This window comes from Thalassophryne amazonica, chromosome 14 (genome assembly GCF_902500255.1).
Source record: "Thalassophryne amazonica chromosome 14, fThaAma1.1, whole genome shotgun sequence".
NCBI classification, from domain to species: Eukaryota; Metazoa; Chordata; class Actinopteri; order Batrachoidiformes; family Batrachoididae; genus Thalassophryne; species Thalassophryne amazonica.
In genome coordinates this window covers 95,921,386-95,942,238 of record NC_047116.1, presented here as the reverse complement: position 1 = coordinate 95,942,238, position 20,853 = coordinate 95,921,386, and the positions used below count along the sequence as shown (strand labels likewise).

Genomic DNA, 20,853 nt, shown 5'->3' with positions numbered 1-20,853 from the left:
CCCTGTGATGCATTCAGGGTCTATCGTAAATTTCTGTGTCGTGTCTCTTTTCTCTCTTTCCACTGTGCACATGTGGGACGGAATAAAAACAGTGTGTGGACGTCCGTCCTGGTCATTTTTTTAAAACTTAGAAAACATAAAAAATAACCTGCAATAAAAGTCATTCATATATTTAGTGGAGAGCAGGTTTTACTTATGTCCACCAAGGGTGTAATAAAATCAACAGGGTTTGTTTATTTATTTATGTATTGTCTGTTAGCAGGATTACGTCAAAACAAAATTTGGACTACATTTTCACCACAGATAGATATTAGGCCATTATGATCTGGATTCTAGCTCAAGATTTCATAGTAGAATAGAAGCTTTGTCATTGTCTACATATAACGAGTTTAGGAGTCCTGAGTTTGAGTATAAGAAAAGATATAAAAAGAAGCCATCACCTATGACTCGTAAATAACTTAGCAGACAAGTGAAAAATGTGAGTATTTAAATAAGTGAAGATATGTACAAGCTATTTAAACAAATAAATATCCATTCTGGATAAGGCACAGAGAAAATTAGATTGTATAGTCTTTGAAGGATTACGTTAAAACTACTTCAAATTCTCGCCACAGATAGATATTAGGACGTGGAAGACTCCAGTGAATTTTGGAGCTGATCCAGATTGGCAGATGTCAAAATGCTCTTGTTAATTTCTTTATTAGTGCCTGAGTAGGCAACGTCCTACGAGGACCCTATTGTAATTGCGCTGTTTATTATTACTATTATTATTATTATTATTTATTATTATTATTATTATTAGGGCCCGAGTAGGCAACGTCCTACGAGGACCCTATTGTAATTGCACTGTTTATTATTACTATTATTATTATTTATTATTATTAGGGCCCGAGTAGGCAACGTCCTACGAGGATCCTATTGTAATTGCGCTGTTTATTATTACTATTATTATTATTTATTATTATTAGGGCCCGAGTAGGCAACGTCCTACGAGGACCCTATTGTAATTGCACTGTTTATTATTACTATTATTATTATTTATTATTATTAGGGCCCGAGTAGGCAACGTCCTACGAGGATCCTATTGTAATTGCGCTGTTTATTATTACTATTATTATTATTTATTATTATTATTATTAGGGCCCGAGTAGGCAACGTCCTACGAGGACCCTATTGTAATTGCACTGTTTATTATTACTATTATTATTATTTATTATTATTAGGGCCCGAGTAGGCAACGTCCTACGAGGATCCTATTGTAATTGCGCTGTTTATTATTACTATTATTATTATTTATTATTATTATTATTAGGGCCCGAGTAGGCAACGTCCTACGAGGATCCTATTGTAATTGCGCTGTTTATTATTACTATTATTATTATTATTTATTATTATTAGGGCCCGAGTAGGCAACGTCCTACGAGGACCCTATTGTAATTGCGCTGTTTATTATTATTATTATAAATCAAAATTTCGGCCTCTTCCCATGCTCAAAAACTCACCAAACTTTCCAAAGTCGTCCGGCCAGATCCGAAATTCGATATTTTGGGGGCGTCGCACATGGTCACAGAAAGATCGCAAAATAGCGCCCCCTAGAAATTTTCAAAAACCCCTCCGCATTGGGCTTTTTTCATCGTAGCCTCACGAAATTCGGTACACACATTTACCATGCCAGGACGCACGAAAAAGTCTCTTACTGTCATGGTGAAATAGCGACAGGAAGTCGGCCATTTTGATTATAAGTTTCGATTTTGAGCAAATTTTTGCCATTTTTGACCATTTCCACTACTTACATTTGAACGAACTCGTCCTAGGGATTTCATCCGATTGTCTTCAAATTTGGTCAAAATCATCACAACACAATGGTGATCAAAAGTTATCAAAAGATTCTAATTAAGTCAAAAGGCGTGGCTGCTAGGGGTCGTCAAACTTTGGCGAGCTTTTCGGAGCACGCCATTTCACTTCGAACGGCTGTCACGCCCACATACTTCATTGTAGATCCTTCAAACTTGCTGGACATGATGAGGGCTCCGCCCTGAACGTTTACATATCTTAAGTTCCCACCTGCGCCATAGCGCCCCCCGGTGGTGGCGGGAAATGTCCTATTTTTACTTTAAGAGGTCCTGATGTCACATACGTAACCCAATCAACTTCATTCCACTTCTAAAACATGCACAACAAATTGGTGAACGTAGGCGATGAACGCCGTGAAGTTACGAGTAATGGCGTCTGTGTGGCGGCGTGCCCAGTATTGACCATTCGCCATGAAATTACGTTCTTCCTTTTGACGGCTTTAATTTTGTCACATCATCATGAAAATTGACACACAGGTCGAGCACGACAACCTCTTACAATTCATAGGGGTGTCGCCCATGGGCGGGGCAAAATGCCTCAATAGCGCTCCCTTGAAACTTTCAAAAACCCCTCCACATAGGGGTTTTTTTGGAGTAGGGAGATGAAAATTGGTACACATGTGTGACTTGCATAGACATACAAAAAAGTCTCTTGCACCATGGGTCTACTCTAAACAGGAAGTCGGCCATTTTGAATTTTCTTCTCATTTTGGCGTGATTTCCACATGTTGTATTTGAACGAACCCCTCCTAGGGATTTTGTCCAATGCACTTCAAATTTCTTCCACATCACCCACAGACGATACTGACCAAAAGTTATCGAAAGCTTTTCTTTATGTTGAAGGGTGTGGCTGTTATGGTGCCGCCATTTTGACCCTTTGCCATGGAACATCAAGTCATGATAACTCCTTCATGCTTTGCCTGATTGACTTGAAACTTCACATGTATGATGACGGTTGGCCCCTGAACACACCTGGCCCCTCTGTTTGTACACTGAGCGCCCCCTAGTGGGTGAATAATCAACATGTCATAACTCCTTGATGCATTGTGTGATTTGTTTAAAATTTTAACTGTGTGATGAGTGGTTGCCCCTGCATGCACATGCCCTCATGTGGTCACAAGGGCACCCACTGGCCTGGGTAGGCAGTTGCGCGGAACGAGGGCCCGTATATGACTGCTTGCAGTCCTAGTTTATTTTGTATTCCAAGATGAAGCATTTTTGGCCGTTAGTGGTGACCTGCACACAGTTTTGGCACAGTTCAGATAATCTGATAGCAGATAATTATCAGAGCTAATGTTTTTGCTAGCGGATTAGTTTTTCAGATAAGATTTAAAACCATCATCGGACCAATTATCTTCTGATAAATTTAGTTCCGATAACTTTCAGTCCCATAACATTTCTTTTGCTGGTAAAGTGAGCAACGTTTCATGGTCAAAAAATGTTGGTAAACCCTAAAATCAAACGTTTTAGTCTGTCTGTTGTGTGTTTGTAGCAGACTGGCTGCCTGTCGCTTGCTGATGACATCACCATTAAGTGCAAAACGTATCATCTATTGCCACAAGATGGCATCATTTGCGTTTGTGATAAGTGAACGCTGCAGCTAATAGTAAGTCCCTTCAGCTGCTCCCTTGTTTGCACTCGGAGTCGCCACAGCAAATCCAGGGTGGATCTGCATGTTGAATTGGCACAGGTTTTACGCTGGATGCCCTTCCTGACGCAACTCCACATTCATAGAGAAATGTGGCAGGGGTGGGATTTGAACCCGGAACCTTCTGCACTGAAACCAAGCGCATTAACCACTTGGCTGTACCTAATATACTGCAGAATTTAAACTGAATTTAAATTTATTGAGCCATCGTGTTTGTGTCTCAAATAAAGAATTAGGGCACTTGATTTCTAAACAGAAGGTTCCTGGTTCAAGGCCACTTGCACCCGTTCTCCGTGTAATGTGGAGTTGCGTCAGGAAGGTCATCCAGCATTTAAAAAAAAAAAAAAACTTGTGCCAAATCAACATGTAGATCCATATTGGATCTTCTGTGGTGACCTCAAGCAAAAACAGAAGCTGAAAGACCTCACTTACTATCATCACACCTAAAGTGTGTTGTATGAAGGTAGAAGCCTCACTTGTAGCTATGGTCCTAAATACTAGTGCTGTGCAGGTCAGGGTGTTTTTTTTTTTAACACCCGCATCCACTCAACCTTTTGTGCGAGCCACTCCACGCCAACTGATACGCAAAAATATACACAGATTTATTTACCCAAGGGCAATTCTATGGTACCGGAATTACAACAGCAGCAAAATCTGGACACATGGCATCTAACCACGACAGATTAGCTCAGATTGTAATTCTGTTACCATTGAATTGCCCCTAAATCTAACCCGGCCTGCGGAGGGCACTGGGTCAGAACTCTAAAAACTTTACAGAGCTTTTTTAACTTATTGATGGTTTGTCACCACAATGTAGAATCATTTATGAACATTGATAAAATCCATAAAGGTAAGTGAAGAAAAGTTGTGTGTTTCACTTTGAGTGAAACTTTGACCAGTGAAAATGAAATTGTACGGATGAGTAAATGTGGGCGTTTTTGTTTGCTTCCCCTGGTGACCTCCGTGTACTGTGTATCGAAGCCTCACTGACACTCACTAATTACTCTTTAACTATTTTTTGTACCTTTTTCCATTATTCTCAGAACCACAGAAGTAAAAATTCCCCCCTGACTAAATTCTGAGAAGTTTGAGTTTTGCACTTCACGTCCAGCTCATAACATGCTGTCTGTAAGGCGCTTGAACGTGCACAGAGGATGCATGTGGCTGTGTGCTTGGCGTGCTCATGTTTAGAGCCTTTAATCTGCACTATGGCAGGTTCTTGTTTTACAGTAATCACACAGAAATATTTCTCTGTATCTCACTTGTGCAAACTTAACTGATATTTTGGAAGCAACATCCCTTAAACTGTGTTTACATTTAGTCCTTAAAGTAAAACATCACAGGACACTGTCACCTTGTATCTTATTATTAATTTAAAAAGCTTCTTAATTTTAAAAATGCACCTCAGTCATTTGAGGTCAGTAAATTCTCCAATAGTGTAGCTGTTATTTTCTCTGAATTCTATTTTCGGGTTGTATTCTACAGAGTTGGTTTGTGTCAACCACATTCAGACTTTCAAATCAAATCGCATCAATTTTATTTATATAGCGCCAAATCACAACAAACAGTTGCCCCAAGGCGCTTTATATTGTAAGGCAAAAGCCATACAATAATTACGGAAAAACCCCAATGGTCAAAACAACCCCCTGTGAGCAAGCACTTGGCGACAGTGGGAAGGAAAAACTCCCTTTTAACAGGAAGAAACCTCCAGCAGAACCAGGCTCAGGGAGGGGCAGTCTTCTGCTGGGACTGGTTGGGGCTGAGGGAGAGAACCAAGAAAAAGACATGCTGTGGAAGAGAGCAGAGATCAATCACTAATGATTAAATGCAGAGTGGTGCACACAGAGCAAAAAGAGAAAGAAACACTCAGTGCATCATGGGAACCCCCCAGCAGTCTACGTCTATAGCAGCATAACTAAGGGATGGTTCAGGGTCACCTGATCCAGCCCTAACTATAAGCTTTAGCAAAAAGGAAAGTTTTAAGCCTAATCTTAAAAGTAGAGAGGGTGTCTGTCTCCCTGATCTGAATTGGGAGCTGGTTCCACAGGAGAGGAGCCTGAGAGCTGAAGGCTCTGCCTCCCATTCTACTCTTACAAACCCTAGGAACTACAAGTAAGCCTGCAGTCTGAGAGCGAAGCGCTCTATTGGGGTTTGCACACAAAAATTATAAGAGAAAATTAGCTCTTAACATTTTAACAGGGTTTTGTTTAAATAACTCAGAGGAAGGTTTGCTTTGCTACCAACATGTAGCATGGTTATAAAAGTGATGTTATAGTCATTGATCGTATTGAGATTAATGTGTCAAAGTGAAATTTAGACCGCAAATGCTTTTTCTGGGGCGGAATTATTGTGAAACACACACTCAATTTTAGTGGATGAACAAATACAACATAGAACATTATGCAACTGTATAAACAAAAATCTCTGTTATACAATAAATTAAACTCAATTTCAAAACTTCAAGTGTTACAGGAAAATATAAAATGGGCAACTAAATAATTTGGTCAACTTCAAATAAATAAAAGGAAAAAAGTCTAATTGAGGTTTTACCGCCAAACGCACTGAATTTCTCAGTGAACTCTACATAAATAAATAATGGAAAATGTAAAAAGTCTCGGTTTCTTTATTGTTTTCAAATAGTGTAAGAAATGCACACAAACCCACTGAAAACACTGTATACGCCAGACCTGCTTGTAGCGCTGTCACACTCCCACAAAAAACAGAGACAACATGAAGCGTGCGCATAACCGGTGTAAGGAGCTAATTAACGTAGCAGCAGAAGCTACACTAGAAAGAAGCACACTGAGTGAAATAAAACATTTTTAAGGTTTACAGCTTTGTGTATTTAAAGTGAAACAGTGTGTTTGTGTATTAAAACAAAAAAATTATGTGTGTGTCGGTCCACTGGCTGCTTGCCACCTCACTGATCAGGCCGAGATTCAGATTCGATCAGTTTTTGTCAACAGGGTGCACAGGGGATTTATCAATGTGGATTTTGTTGGAAAGGCTGCACTCCGTAGTCCAGTTGTTTCACAGGCTGCGCTCACTGGCACACACACCCTGTCTGACAACAAAGCTCCAAAACACGTAAGGATGTGGAAAAATAAATAATAATGCAGAAAACACAGAAGGAACTTGGGCAGAATTAGCTCTGTTGGCATTCTGTCAGCCATGTGTTCTGTTCATATCCAGGAAAAGTCCCCTTCCATTTTATTATCTGTGAGGAAAATAAGTATTTGAACACCCTGCGATTTTGCAAGTTCTCCCACTTAGAAATCATGGAGGGGTCTGAAATTTTCATCTTAGGTGCATGTCCACTGTGAGAGACATAATGTAAAAAAAAAATCTGGAAATCACCATGTATGATTTTTTAAAATAATTTATTTGATTGATTTCTAAGTGGGAGAACTTGCAAAACTGCAGGGTGTTCAAATACTTATTTTCCTCACTGTATCTGTGCTGTTGACATTCAGAAGAGAAACATATTGCTTGAAAATGAATAAACTCATAAATGCTGTTATTAGAGTAACAGACATTCCATTAAAAATTCAGTTATTCAGCAAACACTGGTGGTGACCTCTTCAGAACACATCCACCCAGCAGTCATACTTACTGGATTAATGGTCAGTGATAAGCCAAGCCTGGTGTGTGTGTGTGTGTGTGTGTGTGTGTGTGTGTGTGTGTGTGTGTGTGTGTGTGTGTGTGTGTGTGTGTGTGTGTGTGTGTGTGTGTGTGTGTGTGTGTGTGTGTCCTTTCAACCCTGGGGCCAAGTTTTAAAGTAGCTTAGCAGGCTGCGTTGCTTGGTCCCGCCTGCCGTTGTTGTTGTTGTTGTTGACATGAGCAATGAACGCTCCAGTCGCGACCACCTTCCTGATGATGACTTCTTGATGTTTTCTTACTCGCTGAAGATGATTGTTAAGGCTGGATGTTTGGTTCTATAGCAGCAAACAGGAACTGTCTGGTCAGCGCTCTTGTTCACGCTTGAAGCCCAGCAGTCGAGTTCTGTTCGATCCTGTCTGCGTGGCTGCCGGCGGTTGGCCCCGCTGACAGCTGAAGGATGCAAACAGCCCTGGGACCCTGAGGGGCAGCAGGACGGCTGGGCGTCGGCTGGCAGGGAGGGGGCTGAGGGCTGCCCTTGCAGCGCGCCCAGGAACCCCTCCGCTCAAGAAGGGGGGCTCGGTGAGTTCAGTAGAGCAGATGGAAACGTGTGAGCTGATTGTTGAACATAGTCAATCAACGAGCTTATGACTATTCCTGACTCGTGAGCGAACTGAGTGTCAGACATGTACAGAAACATGAGATGTGTAAGAAGTTGGGATTCCACCACCCAGTTCCAACGCTTCTGTGTCTTTTGCCACATGATTCAGTCTTCGTTAGCGTCACCATCTGTAGTAAAAGAAGGAAACGGCATAAGTTGTTTTGTAACTAATGACATGTTAGTTATCAATGCAGAGTTGGGAAGGAAGTGCAGACCAAGTGATGAAATGATCATTTGGTTTATGCCGTTTTCTGGTCCTGTTTGTTTGTGGAAGTAAAGATTTTTTACATATAAACATTTGGAGAGTGTGTGTTTTGTGTGGCAGCAATACAAAACCAGTGCATTCCGCTATTGTGCTACTTTTAAGTGTTTTCTGAATATATATACACTCAACAAAAATATAAATGCAACACTTTTGGTTTTGCTCCCATTTTGTATGAGATGAACTCAAAGATCTAAAACTTTTTCCACATACACAATATCACCATTTCCCTCAAATATTGTTCACAAACTAGTCTAAATCTGTGATAGTGAGCACTTCTCCTTTGCTGAGATAATCCATCCCACCTCACAGGTGTGCCATATCAAGATGCTGATTAGACACCATGATTAGTGCACAGGTGTGCCTTAGACTGCCCACAATAAAAGGCCACTCTGAAAGGTGCAGTTTTGTTTTATTGGGGGGGATACCAGTCAGTATCTGGTGTGACCACCATTTGCCTCATGCAGTGCAACACATCTCCTTCACAGTAGAGTTGATCAGGTTGTCAATTGTGGCCTGTGGAATGTTGGTCCACTCCTCTTCAATGGCTGTGCGAAGTTGCTGGATATTGGCAGGAACTGGTACACGCTGTCGTATACGCCGGTCCAGAGCATCCCAAACATGCTCAATGGGTGACATGTCTGGTGAGTATGCCGGCCATGCAAGAACTGGGACATTTTCAGCTTCAAAGAATTGTGTACAGATCCTTGCAACATGGGGCCGTGCATTATCCTGCTGCAACATGAGGTGATGTTCTTGGATGTTGGCACAACAATGGGCCTCAGGATCTCGTCACGGTATCTCTGTGCATTCAAAATGCCATAAATAAAATGCACCTGTGTTCTTCGTCCATAACAGACGCCTGCCCATACCATAACCCCACCGCCACCATGGGCCACTCGATCCACAACACTGACATCAGAAAACCACTCACCCACACGACGCCACACACGCTGTCTGCCATCTGCCCTGAACAATGTGAACCGGGATTCATCCGCGAAGAGAACACCTCTCCAACGTGCCAAATGCCAGCGAATGTGAGCATTTGCCCACTCAAGTTGGTTACGACGACAAACTGGAGTCAGGTCGAGACCCCGATGAGGACGACGAGCATGCAGATGAGCTTCCCTGAGACGGTTTCTGACAGTTTGTGCAGAAATTCTTTGGTTATGCAAACCGATTGTTTCAGCAGCTGTCTGAGTGGCTGGTCTCAGACGATCTTGGAGGTGAACATGCTGGATGTGGAGGTCCTGGGCTGGTGTGGTCTGCGGTTGTGAGGCTGGTTGGATGTACTGCCAAATTCTCTGAAACGACTTTGGAGACGGCTTATGGTAGAGAAATGAACATTCAATACACGAGCAACAGCTCTGGTTGACATTCCTGCTGTCAGCATGCCAATTGCACGCTCCCTCAAATCTTGCAACATCTGTGGCATTGAGCTGTGCGATAAAACTGCACCTTTCAGAGTGGCCTTTTATTGTGGGCAGTCTAAGGCACACCTGTGCACTAATCATGGTGTCTAATCAGCATCTTGATATGGCACACCTGTGAGGTGGGATGGATTATCTCAGCAAAGGAGAAGTGCTCACTATCACAGATTTAGACTGGTTTGTGAACAATATTTGAGGGAAATGGTGATATTGTGTATGTGGAAAAAGTTTTAGATCTTTGAGTTCATCTCATACAAAATGGGAGCAAAACCAAAAGTGTTGCATTTATATTTTTGTTGAGTGTAGCTGCGACTAATTGTATGTGTTCTCAAAATGAATTTAGATGTGGGAGGGTGGGAGGGGGATCCATTCTTCTGTAATATTGGAACTGCAAGTCAAAACGTCATGGTTTTCCCTGCCATGGTACAGGTCCCACTGCCCGCCAGGGCAAAAGAGTTGTTCCTGAAATTTTTAGAAAGTGGTTTTTTTTTTTTTTTTTTTTTTTAACTCTAAAAATGTTTAGAGTCAGCAGAGAACCGCTGTGGACAGGCTGCTGTTTTCATTTTTTTTGGGGGGGGGGGGGGAGTCCCCCCACACACACACACACACACACACACACACACACACACACACACACACACACACACACACACACACACACACACACACACACACTTCTAAATCAGATAAATGTGATTGTTGTATACCTCAAATAAAATGTTGATGAATTAATACAACCCCTTGGGCAGGAATTCTGTCAGACAATGAAGTCATGAAGTCTCCTTGTCTCTGTCTCTCTAAAGCCCTTCACACCGGGCCTGCGTCGAGTTGCTTTATGTGGCGTCAGGTGCGCGCAGCAGGGGGGCAGAGAGGAGGTGAGGACGCAGAGGAGGATTTGCAGGCAGTTTGGCTGCAGACAGACTGTGCACTCTGATTTCTCTTCCAGTTTATATTTGTTCTTGTGCTGCGCTGCAGGTCTGCACTCTGAGTTCTGTTATAGTTTATCTTTCTTGCTATGACCGCGAGCTGCGTGTGCAAATGAACCGTCCATGTGTAAATGTGGAGATGTCTAGAGTTATACCTGATGTGGACATGTCCTGTCTCTGGCATTCAGTCTGTCAGCAGGACTTATGTCCTTTTTTGTTCTTTATTTAACACAGTTATGAGAGAGTTTGAGGGGAGAGTGAGGAACTGCAGCAGCAGCCAGACAGTTTTTTTTTTTTTCTTTTAATTGTTCACGTGTGCATGTGAACGATTCGTCCGTGAGTGAACTGGAGACGTCTGGAGTTATACTTAATGTGGACATGTCCTGTCTCTGGCAATCAGTCTGTGAGCAGGACTTTTATAGACTTTATTTTAACACAATTGTGAGAGAATTTAAGAGTGAGGAGCTGCAGCAGCAGTCAGGCTGCAATCAGCATTTTTTTTTCTGTGCTCTTTTTGAGCGTGTAGTTTTACTGTATTGTGTACACAGTATAAAACCAATTCTCTGTGATTTATACTTTGGGAACAATGGAACACAGCAGGAATGATAAATTGGAGTCGGGTAACGTTGTATTGTGAGGGTGTGGCTTCCAGTCACGTTGAGTAGCGTTGCGTTGCTCTGACTTGCGTTGAAACCACTTCCTTTCTGCGTCCTGTGCTCGATGCAGAAAAAAATTAAACATGTTTAATCTTTGGCGTCCGATTCGCTTTGTCCTTTGCGTCCGTCACGGTGTTGTGGCATTGAGCTACATCGTCTTGTCGCTAGGTTGCAGCCACGTGGCGTCGTCATGACGCTGTATGACACAACTTGAAGTGAGCCCGGTGTGAAAGGGCTTCAGCCAGGTGTGCTCAGTGTGGGGGCTGTGAGCATGTTCAGTCCGCAGCCCCCACACTGAAATGAATAAATTATTGTTATTGTGCTGATTAAACAGCAGTATATTCATTCTTCTTTTTTAAAATTTTATTTCAGAGATATATAATGTTTTCAATAAACATAATAATTAAAATTTTATATCTGTAATTCATTCATCTACAGTCACGTTTGGCCTGTGACTCTCCATCCAGAAGACCTTGACCTTTGAAAGGAAAGACTTGAGGCACCTCTTTGTTTCTCTTGATACAATGGACAACATGTTTGGCTGCAATCTGGTTTGAGAAAGCCAAACTTACAAAGAGTTTCAAAGCAAGCCTTCAATGCAATTGTTGAACATATTGGAGAAACTGTGGTAGTAAATCTGGATTAAACAGCTTTGTTGATGGGAAAACAATCCGGCGGGGGGAGGGGGATTTCAGTGTTTATTGGATTCTCTTAGTAAGTACATCACTTTGAAGGCAGGATTTAAGGATTTATACCTTGATGAGTATGTTGATTGTGTGTATGTAGAAATGTGAGTTTTTGGTCAATGTTCTTAACTGCTCTTTATTGTGGATATTATAGTTTGGACACAAATGAAGGCAATGTCATGAAAATATGAATATTTGTGGTTTAGTGGGATCATTAGCAATCACACAGCTAACTCCTCCGAAACCGCTGTCTGGCTTTCAGTGAAACACACCATATTATGAAGACCTACAGTGCATCCGGAAAGTATTCACAGCGCTTCACTTTTTCCACATTTTATGTTACAGCTTTATTCCAAAATGGATGGAATTAATTTTTTTCCTCAAAATTCTACACACAACACCCCACAATGACAAAGGACCTTAGTCAGGGAGGTGACCAAGAACCCGATGGTCACTCTGTCAGAGCTCCAGCATTCCTCTGTGGAGAGAGGAGAACCTTCCAGAAGGACAACCATCTCTGCAGCAATCCACCAATCAGGCCTGTATGGTAGAGTGTCCAGACAGAAGCCACTCCTTAGTAAAAGGCACATGGCAGCCCACCTGGAGTTTGACAAAAGACACCTGAAGGACTCTCAGACCAGGAGAAACAAAATTCTCTGGTCTGATGAGACAAAGATTGAACTCTTTGGTGTCATGTTTGGAGGAAATCAGGCACCATCCCTACAGTGAAGCATGGTGGTGGCAGCATCATGCTGTGGGGATGTTTTTCAGCAGCAGGAACTGGGAGACTAGTCAGGATTGAGGGAAAGATGAATGCAGCAATGTACGGAGACATCCTGGATGAAAACCTGCTCCAGAGTGCTCTTGACCTCCAACTGGGGCGACGGTTCATCTTTCAGCAGGACAATGACCCTAAGTGCACAGCCAAGATATCACAGGAGTGTCTTCAGGACAACTCTGTGAATGTCCTTGAGTGGTCCAGCCAGAGCCCAGTCCTGAATCTGATTAAACATCTCTGGAGAGATCTGAAAATGTCTGTGCACCGACACTCCACATCCAACCTGATGGAGCTTGAGAGGTGCTGCAAAGAGGAATGGACCAAACTACCCAAAGATAGGTGCACCAAGCTTGTGGCATCATATTCAAGAATACTTGAGGCTGGAATTGCTGCCAAAGGTGCAACAACAAAGTATTGAGCAAAGGGTCTGAATACTTATGTGTGCATGTCACTTATGTGTGCCTCACATGTACATGTGATGTCTTAGTTTTTTTATTATTATTATTTTTAATGACTTTGCAAAAATTTAAAAAAACTTTTTTTGTCATTATGGGGTGTTGTGAGTAGAATTTTGAGGGGGAAAAAAATGTACTTTATTTTAGAGTAAGGCTGTAACATAACAAAATGTGGAAAAAGTGAAGCGCTGTGAATACTTTCTGAATGCACCGTACATGAAGTCAAATCATTGCAGTCCAACGCCATCAATCGGTAGATAATTGGACTTTTATTGTGGACTTTTGTGATGCTTATAGCTTTGCTTGGTTGGTAACTGAGATGCGTGTGTGTTCATGCCTCATTTGCCCCTCCCAGGTCACACTGGTCTTGCTTATGCTCCACCTGTTTGGTCATTTCTGAGTTGGCTGGGAGTTAGGCAGACTTAGGCACTGCCAAGGTGGCGATATTTGGAGCTCCCCTATTTGATCTTCAAAGCCACTCTTCAGAAAATCTGTGTGTGGCGTCATGGGTGTTTTGTGCTGTATAAGTACACAGTCTGTGTGCTAAGCATGTATGGAGAGGCTACTGGTGAGAATTGTTTTTGTAATCAATAGTGGCCATACTGAGCCACGACAGTCGGCATGGCACCACCCAGGAAAACAGATAAACTCGAGGAAGATATAGAGGAGATAAAGACCTCATTAAACCATATATCAAAAGACATGTCTAATCTAGACAAACTGATGGTGGAAATTAAAGAACTCCAAAATCTGGTTAAAGAGAAGGACAAGATCATTAAGAAACTTGAGCAACGTGTAGATGAACTTGAACAATTTACTAGAAAAGATGACGTTATAATATCTGGACTAGAAACAAGGCATCGGACATATGCAAGGGTGGTGGATTCTGGTGTAGCCAGTGGGGAGAATGCACCACCTGAAGAAAGACAATCATTGGAACAACAAGTTACAAACTTTTTATATCAAAAAGGTGTTGTCATCCATCAAGACACAATATCAGACTGTTATACTATTCCAACTAAAGATAGAAAAAATAAACTATCTAACATTGTTATACAATTTACAAGCAGAAAATATAAATATGAGTTATTAAGACATGCAAAGAATTTGAAAGGAACGAGTGTCTATATAAATGAGCATCTAACAAAAAAAAATGCAGATATTGCTAGGGAAGCAAGACTACTAAGAAAACAGAAACATATTGTTGCTACATGGGTCTGGAATTGTAGGGTGTGGATTAGAGTGAAAGAAGGAACAAACGGTATACAAATCAAAAACATGGAGGACCTTACAAAATACAGACCTGAATAGACAATCAAATATAACATCTGTTGGTAATTGGACCAACAAAAAATCAGATCAAACATGGAAACAGAGGATAAAATATATGACATAGACACTAATATTGATGAAAGTATATTTGACTTAAAAACGATTGGTTGTGAGTATTATACAGTAGAACAGCTGAATAGTGAAAAAATTGCAGAAGATACCCTGTCACTCTTACATATAAACAGTCGAAGCTTGTATTGTAAAATGTCACAAATAAAAGATTATTTAAATCAGTTTAAAAATAGATTTAGTATTGTTGCAATCACTGAATCTTGGCTTAAAGATGATCTCATGGATGAAGTTCAAATGGAGGGATATGAGCTGTATTTTGTAAACAGAAGATATAAAAAAGGCGGTGGTGTTGCTCTGTATACAAAAACAGATCTGATGTGTACAATTGTTGAAGAAATGACAATTATGAATGATGTCATAGAAATTGTAACAGTGGAACTTGTACATGAAACATCTAAGAATATTTTAGTTAGTTGTGTATACAGAGCACCAGATTCTTGTGTTGTGAAATTTACAGATAAAATAATTGAATTATTCCATCAAATTAAAAACAAAACGCTTTTTATGTGTGGGGACTTTAATATTAACATAGAAAGCTCCAGCTGCCAAAGATTAAGTGATTTTGTGAATACAATGTATAGTTTGGGGTTATTCCCCTTGATAACAAAACCAACCAGAATTACATCGCAAAGTGCAACGGTAATTGATAATATATTTACAAACAGAACAGATGAAATTATCAAGAATGGGATCTTCATGACAGATATTAGCGACCATTTACCAATTTTTTCAATATTTAAATATAAAAATAGGTACAACAAAAAAACTGATATAAACTTTAAAAGAGATAAGTCAGTAAAAGCCTTAGAGGCATTAAAATATGACCTTAAAAATCAAAACTGGGAAGAAGTTTATGTCAGTGATGTTAATGTAGCATATAACTCATTTATGAAAATATGATGAAATCATACAATAAAAATTGTAAATTAATTGAAATTAGTAAGAAAAGAGTAAATAAACCATGGCTGACAAAGGGAATAAAAATGCTTGTGCAAAGAAAAACTATTTATACAGGTGCTTTTTAAAATTGCAAACAAAGGAATCAGAACATAAATACAAAAAATATAAAAATAAACTATTAACAATAATTAGGAAACAAAAAAAAGATTATTACAATGAAAAACTAAATAAGAGTAAAGATAATATGAGGGTAACATGGGGAATTATAAAAAGTGTGATTGATAGTGATGGAACGAAAGAAACTATTCCAAATTACTTTAAGGAAAATAAAGAGAGATATGATATAAAATAAGTTGCAAATGGGTTTAATGATTATTTTTCAAATGTAGGGTCAAGTCTGGTGGGAAATAAACCAATAATAGAAGATAAATTATGTACATTGGTAAATACGGTCAATAGTATTTTCCTGGACAATGTGGAAAAAGATGAAATAAGAAATATTGTAAAAAACTGTGTAAGCAAAAGATCAACTGACCATGAAGATTTAGACATGATGACTGTAAAAAGTATAATAGAAATTGTTATTGAACCATTTACTTATATTTGTAATCTGTCTCTGTCAACTGGGGTTTTTCCAGATGAAATGAAAATTGCTAAGGTAGTCCCATTATATAAAAATGGAGACAAACATAATTTTTCTAATTACAGGCCAGTATCATTGCTTCCACAGTTTTCTAAAATTATGGAAAAAGTTTTTGTAACAAGATTGGATAAATTTATTGAGAAACATGATATTTTAAATAATGCTCAGTATGGATTCAGAACAAAACATTTGACAGCTATGGCAATTATGGAACTAATAGAGAAAATATCAACAACAATAGATAATAAGGATTATTTTGTAAGTATTTTTATTGACCTGAAAAAGGCTTTTGATGTTATAGACCACTCAAGATTGCTCCACAAGTTACAACAATATGGAATAAGAGGTGTTGCACATCAGTGGGTAAAAAGCTACTTAGAAAATAGAAAACAGTTTGTTCAGATAAATAATACCAAATCAGAATTGTGTAACATTATTTATGGAGTACCACAAGGATCGGTACTTGGACCCAAACTGTTTATTTTGTATATCAATGATTTTGTGAATGTATCCAATGTGCTTGGCAGCATTTTATTTGCTGATGATACAACGCTGTTTTACTCTGGATCAGATATACAGGAAGTAGCACAAGTGATAAATACAGAGTTGGAAAAAGTTAAACATTGGTTTGATATAAACAGATTGTCACTAAATATTAATAAGACAAATTTCATATTGTTTAATGATAGAGCGAAAGAAAATAATGTGTCATTACAAATAGATGGAATGGATATACAAAGGGTAAAAGAAATGAAATTTTTAGGAGTCATGATTGATGAAGATCTTACATGGAAGTCACACATAAATTACATAAAAGGAAAAATAGCGAAAGCCATTGCTGTTTTGCATAAAGTAAAATATTCATTAAATAGTTATGGTTTATTAACATTGTACAATTCATTGATTGTCCCATATTTAACTTACTGTGTAGAAATCTGGGGATCAACATATACAACCTATATACAACCTTTATTTATTTTGCAGAAAAGAGCTTTAAAAGTGATTAGTAACAGTGGTTTTAGAGATTCATCTAATCCATTGTTTATTAAGTATAGGGTACTTAAATTTCATGATTTAGTCGATTTGAAAATATTACAAACGATGTACCAAGTTAATAAAAATACTTTACCAACAAACATTCAAAATATGTTTGAAAAAAGAGTAAGTAGTTATAAATTGAAAGGAATAGAAGTCTTTAAAAAAACCAAGATTTAGAACCAAAGTAAAGGAAAGGAGTATTGCAGTAAATGGTGTCAAATTATGGAACAATCTTAATAAAGAAATTAAAGAATTAAGGTCGCTTAAATTATTTAAAAAAACATTAAATTAGATGTATTAAGTAAGTATGAAACTATGAAGTAAGTCAGTGGGCTGCAAGAAAGTCAAAAAAAAAAAAAAAAGTAAACTGTTAATAATGTTTGGAGTGTCTTAAGTTTAAATGTAACCTGTCAGTGATGTAATCTATTAATTAATGGTCATAATTATGAAATGGGTCAGTGGTATGTGACAAGTTAAAGAAATGCAATCTGTTAAATAATGTTGACTATGATGCTGTATATTGAAAGATTGTATTGTTAAAAGGGGCAGAAATCATAAGACTTGTTCTTCTTTCTGCTCCTTTTCATTCTGGTATTGTGGTGCTTTTGTTTTTTGCTTTTCTGTTTTTCTTTTAAATGAATGAAATAAATATATTAAAGAAAAAGAAAGAAGTGAAAGAGACGAAGCTGTAGTGGTGAATAAGAACAGGGAGGAAGTGGATTTGGTTTTGGAAGTGCATGCTGATAGTGGGACTGAACAAGCAAACTCTGTGGATCAACTCCATGAACCGGCCTCTCATAGCACAGGTCACATCATGGTCATAGCTCTAAGGTCAAATCAAAGGTCGCTCTACAAAATACATGAATGACCTTATCTTAGGAACCAGATGGCATAAACATGTTTTTCTGCATAGACCTCTGCTCCTCCGCAGCAAACCTATGAATCAATGCACTGATGTCATTGATGCCACTTGACATGAAGCCAAGTCAAAATTTAGCTCGTGGCAGTGATCCACTGCAGTTACCTGGATGCTGTGGGGGAACCTGCAGAACCCTCATATCTAAAAATAACCAACATATTAGTCATAGATTCTTGGGTCTAATCTAGACTAGAAATCATATTTTGGGGTAGCCTTAGGTTACTGGTCTCAAAGGTTTTCCGCAGGTCTCTAGAGCACTCATGTGTTCATAGGTCAGTTACTGTTGGCCCCATCACAGCGCCACCCAGTGGGGTATTTCACACTCTTCCGCTTCTTTGATCAGAAACCTGCCTTTGTGTATTTTCATTGAATATTTTCTGTCACTTTTTAGTTTTATCCTCTGCCACTCTGTCATTGCTCACTTTCTTTTGTTTTACGGAGGCTGATATGATGTTTCTTGTTTTTGTGTTTGTTGTCTTCCAATCATTCTTCTCCACCCTTCATCTGTGTTGGTATGTAGATTTTTCAGGTGCAAAAGGTAGGCATCTCATCTTCTTCTTTACCATCACTTTGGGGTGTTACTTGATTTAAATATTATCACAGGAATTTGTCTTAAGTTACAGCCAACATCAGTCAAATTGAGATGTAGAAAACACTAACACGTTATACATGATGAGTTTTATTTTCTGCACAGTTTTGCTTTGTCTGTTTTCTGATCTTTAGAAATATTACGGCTTGAACACCAAAATAGATGACCGAGCGGACAGCAAATGGGGAGACATTGAACAATGGATGGTACATTTTTTGTGCTATAATACTAAAACTATTTACCCTTCTAAAAAATGCACTAAAACTGGTTACCCTTCAAAAAAATGCACCAAATGCATGAGTTGTGATTCATTAGTTTTTCTGCCTCTGTACATATTTTATTTTTGTAGGTTTTACGGTGCCCAATATGCTTTTGAGTTCCAGATAATTCCTGTTTAGCCTTTTTATAAAATGACAGATTAGAATAAATCCGAAGTTGACCATTTGTGATAATCCACTCAAAGCAGTGGCATGTGTGTCTGGGTTTGAGTTTGCATGACCCATATGTTCCATCCGTGCATGGGAGACCACTTGGGATCTGCCCTGTTCAGTGTAATGATGCAGTGACTTCTGAGTTGTTCTACATCATCCAAGAGGTTGAAAAGCTTGGTGTGTGACGTGTGATTAACCACAGTGTAATCTGTCTGATAAAATACACTTACTCGAGTGCAAGTTACACCAACACAAAAATGGTGAGTCTGAATGGACCATTTATGGGATGTTTTTCAAGTTGTTTTTGTGTCTATCAGTTTTGTTTTTTGTTTTTTTTTGCTGCAGTGCTGGATCTCTGTGATGGTTATAAATTAATGCATGGCTGAACGTGGGATTGCATTTGTTCTTAACAGTTGTAGCTTGTTTCCTGAGTTCATGCAAGCTGTGTATGTTTTGCAATAAACTGTGCATGTCATCATGCATTCCTGTGCATGATGATTCACAGTAGAGTTTTCATTATTGTGGTGTCCAGTCTTTTTAAAGTTGTAAATCCATAGGCACCATCTTCCACATGGTACAAATCCAGAACTCTCAGTATGAAGCCCCAAGAGGTTTTGACTCAAGTGAAGGAGGCCATAATTAGGCTGGGGAAAAAAGAGAAAGGACAAACAAGCTGATCGGACAGATAGCAGAAAACTTTGAGTGGTCAAATCAACAATTTGGTACATTAATAAAAAGAAGCAATGCACCATTGAGCAAGACAAAAGACTGTAGAATACGACTACAACGAATAACTGTAGAATTATATTTGTGGTGAAGAAAAACCAAGAGGTAGCCAAGCAAAGAGGTGATGGAAATGGTAGGCATATTATTCTATCAACTATCATCATATCAGTGTTTACAGTCTGAGACACCTTCATGAATCTAAATGTAATGACAGGGTGCAAACCACTGGTGTCACTCTAACAGGAAGGCCTGGATAGAATTTGCCAGAAAACATCTAAAAAGTCCTGCTCTATCACAAGGTTCTTTGGGCAGATGACAACCAGATTAGTTGGAGACAGATATAAAAAAAAATGAAAGGAGGGATTCTCTATCCAAAGTAAACCACTTCACTGGAGACTGTTGTGGCATGTATGGTGCTGGGTCACTAGTGTCTATTGATGATACTGCTCCTGATGGAAGTAAGATACTGCATTCTGAAGTTTGTAGGGTTATATCAAACTGATAGCATGGTGCTTCAGAACACAGATGGATAATGACCCAAGATAATAATGCAGAGCATTTAATGATGGCTGTGGGTTCCAGACTTCAGGCACTCTGCTAAAGAGTTTTGTCTCAGTATGACCAATAGTCCTCATTTTTATACTTGTAGTTTGTCCGATTGCTTTTGCACTCTGAACCATATCTAAAAATGTCTCTAATTCCTTAATGGTTAATGTGAACTTTAATTGAATTAAAACTGAGACTCTACATGTTAGTCACATTGTGTTTTGATTCATTTTAACTCCATTGTGGTGCTGCTCAGTTCCCAAACACTTATTGAGTGTTGTTAGAAGGAAATGGTGATGTAACACAGTGGGAAACATACCACTGTCCCAGCTTTTTAGAAACGTGTTACAGGCATCCATTTCAAAATGAGCAAATATTTGCACAAAAACAATAATGTTTATCAGCTTGAACATTAAATATCTTGTCTTTTTGATGTATTCAATTGAATATAGGTTGAAGAGGATTTGCAAATCATTGTATTCTGTTTGTATTTACAATTTACACAACGTCCCAACTTCATTGGAATTGGGGTTGTAAATTGAATCCCTTTGCGGTAATGTTATATATATCACAATATAAACTAATGGAAGTGTTTCTAATTGGGTTATATATTCCCTTACAAAAGCTAAAACAAAAACAGCTAAAATGTAATTTTGAGAACATTTATTGTGCAGATCTCAAAACTCAAAATTAAAACTCAGCCCT

At 39.0% G+C, this 20,853-nt stretch overlaps 1 protein-coding gene across 1 annotated transcript in view; it reads left to right on the top strand.

Moving 5' to 3' along the window:
- The window catches only part of lrrfip1a (leucine rich repeat (in FLII) interacting protein 1a), a 127,489-nt gene that overhangs the window by 39,712 nt on the left and 66,924 nt on the right, over positions 1-20,853 (top strand). The window contains exons 3-4 of the mRNA XM_034186097.1: positions 18,377-18,394; positions 18,580-18,651. Coding sequence (XP_034041988.1) covers positions 18,377-18,394; positions 18,580-18,651 — 90 coding nt within the window. The remainder of the gene's footprint in view (positions 1-18,376; positions 18,395-18,579; positions 18,652-20,853) is intronic.